The sequence below is a fragment of the Austrofundulus limnaeus genome, unplaced genomic scaffold (genome assembly GCF_001266775.1).
Source record: "Austrofundulus limnaeus strain Quisiro unplaced genomic scaffold, Austrofundulus_limnaeus-1.0 Scaffold146, whole genome shotgun sequence".
NCBI lineage: Eukaryota > Metazoa > Chordata > Actinopteri > Cyprinodontiformes > Rivulidae > Austrofundulus > Austrofundulus limnaeus.
In genome coordinates this window covers 232,258-245,032 of record NW_013952548.1, presented here as the reverse complement: position 1 = coordinate 245,032, position 12,775 = coordinate 232,258, and the positions used below count along the sequence as shown (strand labels likewise).

Genomic DNA, 12,775 nt, shown 5'->3' with positions numbered 1-12,775 from the left:
GCCCAGCCTTAGACCCACTATTGGCAACAAAATTCATCAGGAACACTTATTGGCTTTTGTTTGAACTTGCACTAATGATTACATAGAGTGAAATGATAATGTTGCTCAGCTCAGTAAATGCACACATGGCCTCCAACTATATTTATACACAACAATATATATGTGCTTTAATTAGTCAAACACTTATTGTAAAAGTATTTCATAACAACAAAGGCTTGCTCCTCAAAATGAAATATTTCTACATTTTCTTCTTCTAGTTCAAAGAGTTTCTGTTCCTTTTTAAAATATAAAGATCAACTCTCATAGAAAAGCTAAGACATATAATAATACGTGTTTTCATTTTTTATTTTCTTGACTTGATTTACATGTCAATATATAAAAACAATGGAGAAAAAATTATTCAGCATTTATAACATCTGTGAAAGTCTTCACATTCCAAGAACGGGAACAGAAAATATCTGAACTGTGCCTTTAAATCCAAGGACCCTTGTTGTGAAGATTTCCTAACAAAAAATAAAAAACACTATTTTTGTTGGCTCACTAACAAACTTTAATTACTGATGACTGGTAAGGAAGAGAGAGATCATCTGCTTTTTCCATCCTCAACAATGGTCAGCTGAGCCAATTAAACCCCTTCAAGGCTGCCAAGAGTCTGACAGAAACACTACCTCACTGCATGATGCAATGCAAGCAAAATTTTAATATGAATACTCTGAAAAGTATTATCCCATCATTACTTAGAAACTGCCTCTCCCTACTCTCCTTGCTTTTGTTACATCCAAGTTTCCCTTTCATATTTCTGACACTGAGAAAATCTCCCCCAGTGAATCAAAAGTCCCCATTTATCCGATTTCTACCACTCCCAAAACAAATGCCTGTGAAACATAAAATAACAACTTTGCTCTTTGCTTTCTGTGATAGAAACAACGTAATGTGGTTTAGACATGGTAATAGTGTTAGTATAAAAAAAATATATATATTTTTTTGTACAACCAGGATTTAAGACCACAACCTGTTCATCACAGTGCAACAAACAATGCATAATTTAGGAACAAACCCCTATGGGAGCTAGCAGAAATGTGTTTGGTATTTCGGATATAGCAGCTATAATAGCCACTGCCTGTAGAGATGAGGAAATGATTTACTATACTTAAAAAGGCAGCTAGAGCAGCAAAGAGGACATTTTCACCCAACGGTGCATACTAACAACCCCTCTTCTGTGGGAATGCACAGATATGCCTTTGATGAAAACTGGGCAAGAGACACTTAAAATCCTCTCTGTGTCCCAATCCTCCCCAACTCTAAGAGAAGAGGTGGGTTTTTTTTCCACACTTCTAACACTTCCTGCCTTTGTGGAAAATATCAAGGTGAAAATACAGTCCAGTTATGTCTGCTTCTAATTGAATTTCAACAAGGACATTAAAAAAGACTTTAACATGTTATAAACTAAATACAGTAGATCATTGATTATATATTTTTTGGGTGACTATTTTTATTATGTCCAAAATACACATTTTTTTCCATTTGATGGTCATTCTATTGGACTGATTCAGGGCAGACAGGGAGGAGAAGTTATAATTTTATCCAGTGGTGGGCAGCGCTAATCCAAAAATTAGCTCCGCAATTTCTAAAGAGCTTATGAATATATTTAGATCCGCAACTTCAAAAGCGCTTATGCCATAGAAAAACTAGCGGAAGCTAATTTTAAAGCACAAGTTCAATTCGACACTTACTAGCTGGCAACAATTCATGTACAACATATGTACAACACTGACAACTAGCGGTGTATGTACCCTTGTACAGCTTAATCCTACAACTGCCGATTGCTGAGGATGTGATTTCCTGAAAGAGAACTTTGGCTCCTGGTGTAAAAATTTAAAAGTTGTTGAGGATTGCTAGTTCGGCTGATTCTTTAAAAAGTTGTTGAGGATTGCTAGTTGGGCTGCTTCTTTGTCTTTTTCTTTTGTTTGTTGTAGATTTTTCATTAAAAGAAGCATCAATAAAGTAATTTTAAAACTGTTTATTGGAAAACTGAAGCGATGCATTGTGGGTACATGACAGATTTGATTTGTGACGGGAAACGAAAGCACGGAGTACAGGAAACTATCTGCAAACTTCAAAATAAGAGCTTGGATTTTAAAGTTTTCCATGCAGTTGCTCCAGTTGACCACTGGATGTCTGTCTAACCCCATTGGCTGATTGCTTCGGCCAATTACGTCAAGTATTGAGCTCCAGCATTTAAACTTTATTTTTTTTAATGGAGCTCTGATTGTAAAGTAAAATGAATCAATATATACAAAATTTTAGCATGGATTACAAACGTTAACTGTTTTTGCTGGGAAAGGTAGTTCTAAACATTGCCTTCCTGCTACGTAAGCAGACCTAAAGCATTGTGGAAAATGAGAACCGTGACCAAAAGCAACAGTCAGAAAGGATGTATACCTTTCCAATAAGTGTGTTTATCTGGGAGGGGTGCTGTTGGATAGATCACGTGTGTTGTGACTCATTGACAGCCATACCTTCCTCTGTTCAAGATGATGACTGGTGGTACTGCATTTTAACTTTAGAACGCGCAAATCTGCTTATGAATTATAAAAATAAGTAAGACAGCTTAAAGCGCAAACAAAATATTTAGGTCCGCAATTAGCGGATTTGCGCTTTAGCGGACTGGTGCCCACCACTGATTTTATCATATATTTATTGACAAATCTAAGTGTGCTGCTTAACACATCAAACTACTTATCAGCATCTTGCTACGTTCCCTTTCAAACTCCCAAGGCAAGATAGAGAGCAGGCTCTGTTACAAACAACCCACACAAGGGCAAGAGTTTGTGGAAGCATCACTGCTTAAAATTTACACACGGTATGAAGTATGACATTAACACCAAGCAAATACATAACAACAGTGTAAAAACCTCAGTTCTCTGGCTCGTATTTTAGATACAATTATCATTTCTGTGACAATTTAAAGAGGCTCTAGAAGGTCACTTTTAATCAACCAATTATTATTTTATGTTGGAACAATGTAGCATAGTGTCAATTATAGCTTAATCAGTCAGTGCATTTACACACACACTTGCACAGTTAAGTCAAGAGATGATTAAAGCTAAACTGTCCTTGTCCCAGAATACAGATTCAGGAGGGAAATTGTTTTAATGACCAAATTACTTCCAACCCAGCAACAGTAAGTAGTAATATGCCCCATTTCAGATCATTTAATATCAAGCTTTTTTTTCTGGTTGACCTCTTTTGTCATGCCTGAAAACAGCTGGAAAGAGATTTTAGTTGGTAGAGAATGAGGACAGCTTTATAGCCATGGACATTTAGCACATGTTCTACAGGTTTTATTTTTTTTCACGGATCTGTGTAGCATGTGAGTTTGAGTGCAACTGCTAATGAAAATGCAGGGATATTTTTAAACCCAAACACATATTTTTGGGGTATATCAGTCTGTTTAAAACATAATACAACTTTGACATGAATGTGCATTTAAAAAATAAAAATCCAGTTTAACCAAGACTGATAACTTTCTTTTAACATTTTGCAAACTTGCTTCACATTTGGTGCAACAGCAAAGATAAAAAGCTGCTGTATAAAAGCAAATTTCCCTCAGCTTTTACATCAATAGGCAAACACCAACACATTTCTGAACACAACCCACTCAGTGTTTGTTGGTGAAATGATGGCCTTGACTGAAGGAATAACACAGAGAGCAGGAAAAAGGATAAATCAAAGGGGCTGAGGAAAGTGGTGAGAGTGATCTGGATACGAACATTAAACTCATCTCTCTGCTGAACACAAAGGCATGAGTGTAATTAAAATACAAAGGTGTCTTATTCAAACATTGTTCACTGAAAACACATGTAAGAAAACATTCTGGTGCCAGTAAAAAATATGGTTAGCAAAGCTTTATTTTTCCTTTTTTTTAATGAATGAAAATGTTTTTCTTATAGTTCTGATGCTCATTTTATTACTGCTTTTGTGGCAGTGAAACAGCCAGGATGTAGAAAAGAATAGAAAACAACAACAGTGCTGCGAATGAACGGTAAAAATAAAAAAGGGTGAAATACTACAATGTTCCTCAAATATATATTTGCATAACTTGTTCCTCTTCTTTGTGGGGATATGATGACTGGTTCTTAAAACGCCCACCTGTTGCATTTTCTATATGCATTGTATCTCAATAGAGTACTCTCTAGAGAAAAAAATCGCAGCTTTAGTTGTGCATTGGAGCCATGCTACACACATCAGCTGATCATCCTTTAGTCATCAACACAACCCTTTTTAGATGACTGCAAACATTTTATCAGAACCATTCAGATAACATAAGTATGTCTTTCCAGAAGTCTTGCCTAAATTATTGTCAAATATTTTGAGACACTGGTATTAAAATCAGAGTCCTCTCTGAATTGGCATTTACCAGAATAAGTTAATCTGATGTCTTAGTGAGGGGAAAACAGTGACGATAAACTCAAACTGAATTAGCCATCACTAGTGCAAAAAACATAATCTGCATCAGTTTTTTAAAGCCCTACAAGACTGCCAAACAATTCCTGAGCTGGTTTCCCTAAACACGCAGTGAATGTGCTGGGCTCAGCATTGTGTTCACGAGTTGTTTACGAGGGGGCAGCTGGATATTCAAGCCAAAGTAGAACCTAAAGCAACAAGGTTATGCAGATCACTTAAGTTTTGACATTCATCCCAATTAACCCACATGAATCAGAAAGCTGAATTGAATTTGTCACTTCCGCTTACAGCAAAATAAACTTATTAATGAGATGGAACAAGGATGTATTGCTTTGGCAACAGTGACCGTCCTCGGCCCCCACACAAGTACACTCAAACAAGCTGAAAACACAATCCTGCATCTCCAAACTACCATGTTTATATGTAAGCAAATCCCTGTCAACTGCCTCAACACCCTTTAAAATGTTCACCTTTATACTGTAACCACTAAAACTTCACGATTTAAAAGCCTCTCCAAGATATCCTGTATTTTAAGATGATTTGGGGGGATATATAGGCACATTAGGGGAGCCTGTTGGGCATTTAGAAATCCAATATAATCACCAGAAGAAGAAATCATGAAGTCCTTGGGTGTGTCCACTTCTCTGAGACCGAAAACTTTTCAGGACTTGTGACAGCTAGTTAATAGGTGATCAAAACACTTCAGTTAAATACAAAAGATAAATAAGCTTTTATAATATTAGCATGAAAGCTAATAACACAGACTTAAGACTGTGCTGAACCAGTATTGCTAAACAACAATGGTTCTGTGATACAACAAAAGTAATAATAGGGACAGTTTGACAGACTGATGAAGAACTGTGGGCACATTCTCACGTGAATTTCTGTATTAAACTCAATTAATATCGCTAGCCTTATATTTTATCCATTTGCATGAGGATAAAAGGTAGCTAAAAGCAATATTACGCTTCGCAATTTAAGCAAATTAAACATTTTTGTGTCTATGTATTTAGTACTCATTTCTGAAGGTGGCTGAGTAAGTAAGTGGCTCACTTGCCCTTCCATTAAACAGGTGTGGTTACGTTATTTCCTACAGGCTTTTTTTCGGGATGAACACTTCACTACAACTACTTCGTTTGAAAAAGTAAGATTTAGAAATCTTACCAAAGCAGATTCTGAACTGCTGCCCTTGGTTGATGCTATCTCGCTGAGTGTTTTAGCTGCACAAACCAATGCATTGACTCTCCGAAAACAAACCGCTCCCGTAACAAAAGCCCCACCTTTCCGGAAGTGAAAAAGCAGATGACAGGATGTGACGACACTAGAGCTATTTTTTTCCATAGCTTTATTGAACAATGTCAACAAACATATGCGGCTGAGTTGAGAAGGCAAAAGTATTTGATGTCAATTCATTTGGAAACCAATGCGAGTACATTTATGAACAACAACAACAACAACAACAACAGCAATAATTATAATAATAATAAATAAAAAATGCTTCAAAGACAAAAGGATACAAAAAAGGAAAAATAATAATGGTCTTCAACTAGGAAAATAAGTAATTAGGGGTCTGTTAATTTTTAAAACTTAAACTAATTCATTTATTTTCAGCAGATTTTGAAAACGTGTTTTTAATTTTATTTATTTATTAATATAAACACAATTCAAGCATTTCAAAATGAATTAAATGTTTTCTATTTATTTTTTGTGGATTTTCTAATAATACAATGGGGTATATACTGCACAAATTTAAAACAAACAAACAAACAAACAAAAAAAAAGAGATGGCCAAAGTAGGCTCAGAACCCTACTAAAAAATGTCAGCACAATTTTGTAAGTGTTTGATGTAGTGTAGCACAAAACTGTAAATGTACCAATGAATATTGTTACAAGTAAAAAATAAAATAAATAAATAGTACTGTCATTTAAACTGTATAGATTACTACAGCTTTGGAAAGAAGTAGGCTACTCTAATTCTTTATTAGATCCCAAATTATGTTGTCAAATGATTGCCTCTCCTGTATCGAGCTGCAGTAATGTGCAAATTTCCCCACTGTGGGGGGTCAATAAATTTTTTTCTTATCATAGCTTATCTTTACAGGTAAAATGATTTTAAGTTTATATGTATGTTTCATCTTTCATTCAACGTTAAGTTCACCTTTTTCAGAAAACAATTCATTTGGTTCTCAGACAAAAAAAATAAGCTAAGTTCAAAACTATTTTCATTTGGTTCTCAGACAAAAATAATAATAAAAAAAGGCAATTTTTTCAGTGTGGTTCTTTTGTCTACACAGTAAAATGAACAATCCCATGCCTTAGCTCCAGATTAAACACCAAATGAATAATGATTGACTCCAGTGGCTTATTTGTTTGGCTTCATTTACTCCCTGAGGTGGGGAAGATTTGCTGATTTCCAACCAAAAACTAAAAGATGAGTGTTGAAATGTTATCTTCTGTTTTTCTTTTTTCWTTACAGTGAGGTGTGAGGAAATTATAGTGAACAGCGCAAAAGGAGGACATATTTTGTATTATCTCTTCCTTCAGGACACATTATCCTCAAAATCTATAACTACTGCATTTACTGAGCATCAAAAAAAAAAATGCAGTTTCAAAACTGAGCTCAGCTTCAGGTCCACAGGGAACTATTTATTTACAGTCATATGCTATTACAKACCTCTTTGCTGATGGAAGTAGAAAATACCTTCTTCCACTGAGGCAGAACAAATGCTGCTAAAGCTTTTAAAAACACTATTGCAGAAATTAACTTGGCACAGAGAACAGTGAATATGTTGCTTCCATATGTTTAATCTTTGAGATTGCTCTAAAGAAACTTTTATCTCAAAAACAAAATGTTCCAATTCATTTTTTTAAGAATAAAAATACACTGTATCTGCAATTAATTACTCAGTTTGGTCTTTGGCAAAAACAGTGAACCAAAGACAGCAAAAGATATCATTACTACCAAAAATGGTTCACTTCTGTGTCATCGATCCACACATTTTCTCCAAATGTCTTGATGATCAAGATGTCTTTTGTGACTTTTATTTTGCTCATGATTTTGGCCTTAATTCTCACACATTGTTGCCTTCTTTCTTTTAATCATTGAATCATGGACTCTGACTTAACGAGAGCAGGACTTTAGATGTTCTGGAATACGCTGGAAACACCTGGATTAGTCAGAGATGGACAACACATCACTCCCTGAAAGGTTAATGATTGTGTCATGTTTTCTCTATTTGTGGAACGATCATGTCTGAAAAGAATTCTCAAACACCTGATTTTTTTTTTAACTCTTTCACTTGCTTAGACAGGCATGGTTGAATACAGAATAAGGGAAATAAAAATGTCTCATGTCAAACATAAGCACTGAATCCATTTGAGATAAAACAGTTGAAATCCACATTGCACCTGTCATTGTAGAGATTTCTCCTATGTTTCAGGTAGTGATGTGCGGATCAATACTAAAATATTGATACTACCGTTACCAGAACTTTAAGGTTTAGAATTGATACTAAAACCAAAATGTCGATACTTTGATACTTCAGCCATTTCAAATAATGTATATCGAGGGAACTACTTTTTCTTCCACTTGGATGATGCATTATTGCAGTGGCACATGCTGTCAGTCTGAAGACGTTACATGTATGGCAGATCATTTTAACATAAAATCAGCTTCGTCTGACTGTCTGTAATTACATTCTAGATGAGGGGTTCCCAATTTTCCCATGATTTGGTCCCTAAAACAGCATTAGCTTCAGCTTGGGTGCCCTCGTACAAACCTACAAACAATGCTAAGAAATATCAACCTTTACAACTTTTTTCTTTTATTCACTATTCAAAAACTATTTCATTTGTCTCACATAAGAATTTTAAATTATGCTAAACAAATATAATAGGGTTAGAGTTAGAAAGAATTATAAATGAATAAATTACTCCGTCTTGTATTCTTTATAAAGCAGTTATTTGAAAAACGCTACTTTTTTAAAATTTACCAGGCACATTATGTTACTTGGCACAAATATCAGTATCGGATCAGTATCGCTGTTCGGTATCAGCATCGAAGAGAAATTTGGCAGTATCGAACATCACTAGTTTCAGGTATATGTCAGAAAATTACTTTAATAAAAAAGCCTGAAATTAGGGTGAAAGGGTGAAATTAAACCAGAGAACCTCTTGTTTATTTTTTTTTTGTTTTATTTGTTTTTGACTCTGTATGTTCAAAACTTCATAAGCCAGCCGAAGCAAATATATCATCTATGCAATCAAAGCCTTCAGTGTCAGAGATGTGAAGTGTTGCTTCCCGTGCTGCCTTGCTTTGTAGGTAATTATTAAAATCCACCGGCAGCTTGGTTTGTTTTCGTCGCCGAGCCAGTCTCCTCGTTTTTACACCCGCCCGAATTCTAACCAGCATGAACCTCCTTTTGAGTGACTGCAGGCGACTTCTCAGACCAACAGGTCTCCTCCTCGCGGCGTGGAAGTGAAAAGTCTTTGCCTCCGATCCCTGAGGAGATAAAGCCCAGGAAACTTCTCGTCTGAAGACCCGCAACTTCCTCTGCATGCTGAGGACGAGAACAGATCGTATGAGCAGTTGAATGTAACAAGCTACAGCAACAGGAAGTTAAACCTAATCAGTGTGCATTGCCAATGCAATGCACACTACTGTGATTTGTTTCCCATCCAAGTCATCTCAACTTTGCCATGCTTCTCCTCCTGCATACTTTGTCCTAGAGCTGCCATTGTAATTTATATCTGTAAAGCCCCTGTGCCAAATGATGTCTATGCCTTTTGGTGCCTTTAAAACTTATAGTTTTCGAAATATTAATGTTTAATAAATTATAATGGCAGTCAATGGAGCCTTGTATTGGTCCAATACTGCCCCCTGCTGCCTCTACACAATATGGTACTGCACAATAGTTTTAAAATATTTAAACTCAGTAGTTCAGTGATTACAATATTAATATGATGTATTTTGATGTTTTACTGTAATAATGTCTTTATGTTGTCCTATTGCTGTAATATATTGCACTTAAGTGTCAATAATTGCATTGGCAAGGTGAACTTTTTCTGTATACATACAGTCCAATCCCTGGGATTGTCCTCTGCCACATCTCCTATAGTCTCATGATGAGCACTGTGGGCTTTCATGTGGGAGATCTGGGTTCAAATCCAGTTACTGCAACTTTAACAAAAATGTCTTCAAACTTCATATTGTCACACAATTACCTTAATTACAAACACCTGCTGATGTGACAGGCACAAGCTGGTATAGAAAACACATTTGAACTTGGTCAAAGTTCATTCTAAAAGTCCAATGCTCCTGCATACATTGTCCTACAGCTGCCAATGTAATTTCTATTTGTAAAGGTCCTATACCAAATGATTGCTTAGCCTTTTGCTGCCTGTACCACTTGTAGTTTTTAAAATATTAATGTTTAAACTTTATTCCAAATTCATATAATGTGAGTCAATGGGGCCTTGTAATGGTCCAATACTGCCCCCAGCTGTACTCAACTTGGTACTGCACCATAGTTTTTTAATATTTAATCTCAATAGTTCAGTGTTTACAATGCTAATATGATTGTACTTTGATGTTTTACTATAATATTGTCTTAATACTGCTCTATTGTTGTAATATGCAGTTTAGTGTCAATAATTGTATTGGCAATGTGGCCTCTTTCTGCACACATACAAACCAACCCCTGCCACCACATTCTGCCACAGCTCCATTGGTCTAATGGTCTATGTCATGGACTTTCATGTGGGAAATCAGGGTTCAAAACCCGGCTAATGCAACTTTAAGAAAAAATCTCTTCAAACTTCATATTGTCACACAATTACCTTAATTCTAAACACCTGCTGACGTGACAGGCACAAGCTGGTATAGAAAAAAACATTTGAACTTGGTTAAAGTTCATTCTGCAAGTCCAATGCTGCAGGCAAAGCCATGCTGCAATGACATGCTACATGGCAATGCACACTTGTTTTTACATCGTAAAAACCCATGTCTAGTCTTACTTGTGTCCTGTTGCCTCCAACCGTTTCATCCTCTGGCACTTTAAATGCAGAAAGGTTAGGAGACGTTTGGTCTTCTCCATCCTCTGGGATTTGCACCACCTAATCATGTCCTCCAGGCTGGCAGACATGTTAGAAAACGTAGCAGCTTCTTCTATTTGTTTCTTGAGCTTCTGTTTCTTATCGGTCTTGTTCACATCCTGTGAGACCGATTTACCCTTGGTCATTAAAATGAGACAATAATTAGGCAAATAGAAGCATTTAACACAGGGCAATTCAACTAAATAATTTCAGGGGCCACAGTTACTGCCGGTCAACAGCTGAGGGGCCGAACATCCAGTAATTAGTTATTATGTAAATAAACCAAGTATTACAAAGATCTGTTACCTTTGAATTAGTTTATTTTGCTACATTTAATCAAGAATACAACATACAGAACCCTATAAAAGTAATGGTAATTAAACACTATAAAAAACAAAAATTACACATTATGCCTCCTATTTAACACAAATATTATTTTGACATCTCTGACTTGCCAAAATTTTAACCAATTTTATTTTCACTTTCATCATTTTATCTTCAAATGCTTGTAGTTTTAATTGTCTTGTTTATAGAAATGTTTTTACCAGCTTCTAGCCAAGATTCTGACGTTTCTGTAGATACCAAACATGTCTATGTTTAACTAAAATAACTTGGAGCAATTAAAGTAGAAAACAGGGGCTTTGGGCTTAAGCGGTGAATGAACCAATTGGCGGGCCGAACTTTGGTCATTTGCGGGATGGATGTGGCCCGCGGGCCGCCAGTTGGATAGCCCTGATTTAACGTTTTAATTTAGAATGATTAATGTGCTCATTTCACATACCTTACTGAAAAAAGGCTTCACAGCAGTAAAACCAAGATCTGAAAAAACAAACAAACAAACATCAGTAATCAAAGTACCATACATAGTCGTGTCTGTCATTTTAGAAAATTTAATTACAAGAACTGTTTGAGACAAAAATAATTAACATATACTAATTAACCATATACAAGTGATCGCAAGGAGAAAAAGAAGACAGTGTACCTCTTTTAACAGAAACTCCCAGGTCTTCAGTCTTCCCCTGTTTTTCCTGGTTCAGGTCTTTAACGTCGGCTGTCTTTTTAAGTTGCTGCTTCGTCTCGGGTTTTTGGACACGAGAGCCAAACGCTCTCCGTTCCTTCAGTAACGGTGCGTCAGAGGGACCCAGGAACTCAGCCATATCAGCTGGCAGGGAGACATCAGTGAGGTAAGGCATGGGCTGGGCTTCGGCCACAATCTTAAGTAGTTCCAGGAGATTCTGGTACAGGTGGGCGAGTCCGACCAGGATACCGTGGGAAATCGCCCTGATGAGGCACGAATGCAACAGGGCTTTAATGGTTGTCAGCACCAGTTAAAATACTGAAGGTGTTTTCTTCACTGCACCACAGAGAGGTATATCTTACCACAAACGACTAAGCATGCTGGTTATCACTATATTCAGGATGATAAACTCCTCCCATTTTAGCTGCTGCTTTGAAAGTCTGAGAATCAGTCAGGAACGTAACAGATTCAAGTAATGATCTCAGTTTTCTGAACAGTGTCAGGTCCAAAATAGGATACATAAAGGCTTTGCTGCAGCGAGCCATCGTGCAGATCACGAGCTTGCTGGCTCCCAGAACTTTGAGACAGATCCACTCCAGCATGGGTTGACTTGGAAGTTCACACTCGCCCGTCGTGATGGAGGACGCCCTATAAACACACACACACAGTTTGAACACATCTGGCTGTTTCTTACATGGTTTTAACTCATTAAATTATTATTTAGCGTTGCTAATTATAATGTATAATTATTAATTATATTATTACTATTGTACAGCACCTTGTGAATTCCATTTCTGTGAAAGGCGCTTTATAAATAAAATTTAACTTACTTACTTACTTACTAAATCAATGCATGTCTAGGGTTGAGCAAAATCAGATTACATGCAATAAATCAGAAAAACTGTAAACAACTAATATTTGCCAGGCTAATGGGGACCCTTAATAAATAATAAAGAATCTTCTGAATGCTAAAGGTCCCGTGACACTATAACAATTTATGAAAATTTTGTTCGACACTAAAGACGTCTATGGTGAAGATGAACCTACTGGAGGCCTCTTTTTTTTTTTTTTTTTTTTTACAAAAGAGGATTAGGGCCAGTAAGTAAGTCAGTCAGTCAGTCAGTAAATACAGTGGGGAAAATAAGTATTTAGTCAGTCACCAATTGTGCAAGTTCTCCCACTTAAAAAGATGAGAGA

The 12,775-nt window shown here is 36.3% G+C and overlaps 2 protein-coding genes across 3 annotated transcripts in view; both read right to left on the bottom strand.

The window, feature by feature from the left end:
• Positions 1-12,245, bottom strand: part of ralba (v-ral simian leukemia viral oncogene homolog Ba (ras related)) — a 23,970-nt gene extending 11,725 nt beyond the window's left edge. The window contains exon 1 of one of the 2 annotated variants that reach the window (XM_014016492.1): positions 12,235-12,245. The gene's annotated coding sequence lies outside the window, so the exon portion shown is untranslated. Of the gene's footprint in view, positions 1-5,631; positions 5,755-12,234 lie in introns of those variants that run through there. The other variant, XM_014016491.1, reaches the window with a different exon arrangement.
• Positions 8,644-12,775, bottom strand: part of rmp64 (ribonuclease MRP subunit p64) — a gene marked incomplete at its 5' end in the record, with an annotated part of 14,654 nt that continues 10,522 nt past the window's right edge. Inside the window, 6 exon segments of the mRNA XM_014016489.1 lie at positions 8,644-9,026; positions 10,483-10,697; positions 11,342-11,379; positions 11,543-11,841; positions 11,941-12,018; positions 12,098-12,226. Coding sequence (XP_013871943.1) covers positions 8,693-9,026; positions 10,483-10,697; positions 11,342-11,379; positions 11,543-11,841; positions 11,941-12,018; positions 12,098-12,226 — 1,093 coding nt within the window. The 3' untranslated portion in view covers positions 8,644-8,692.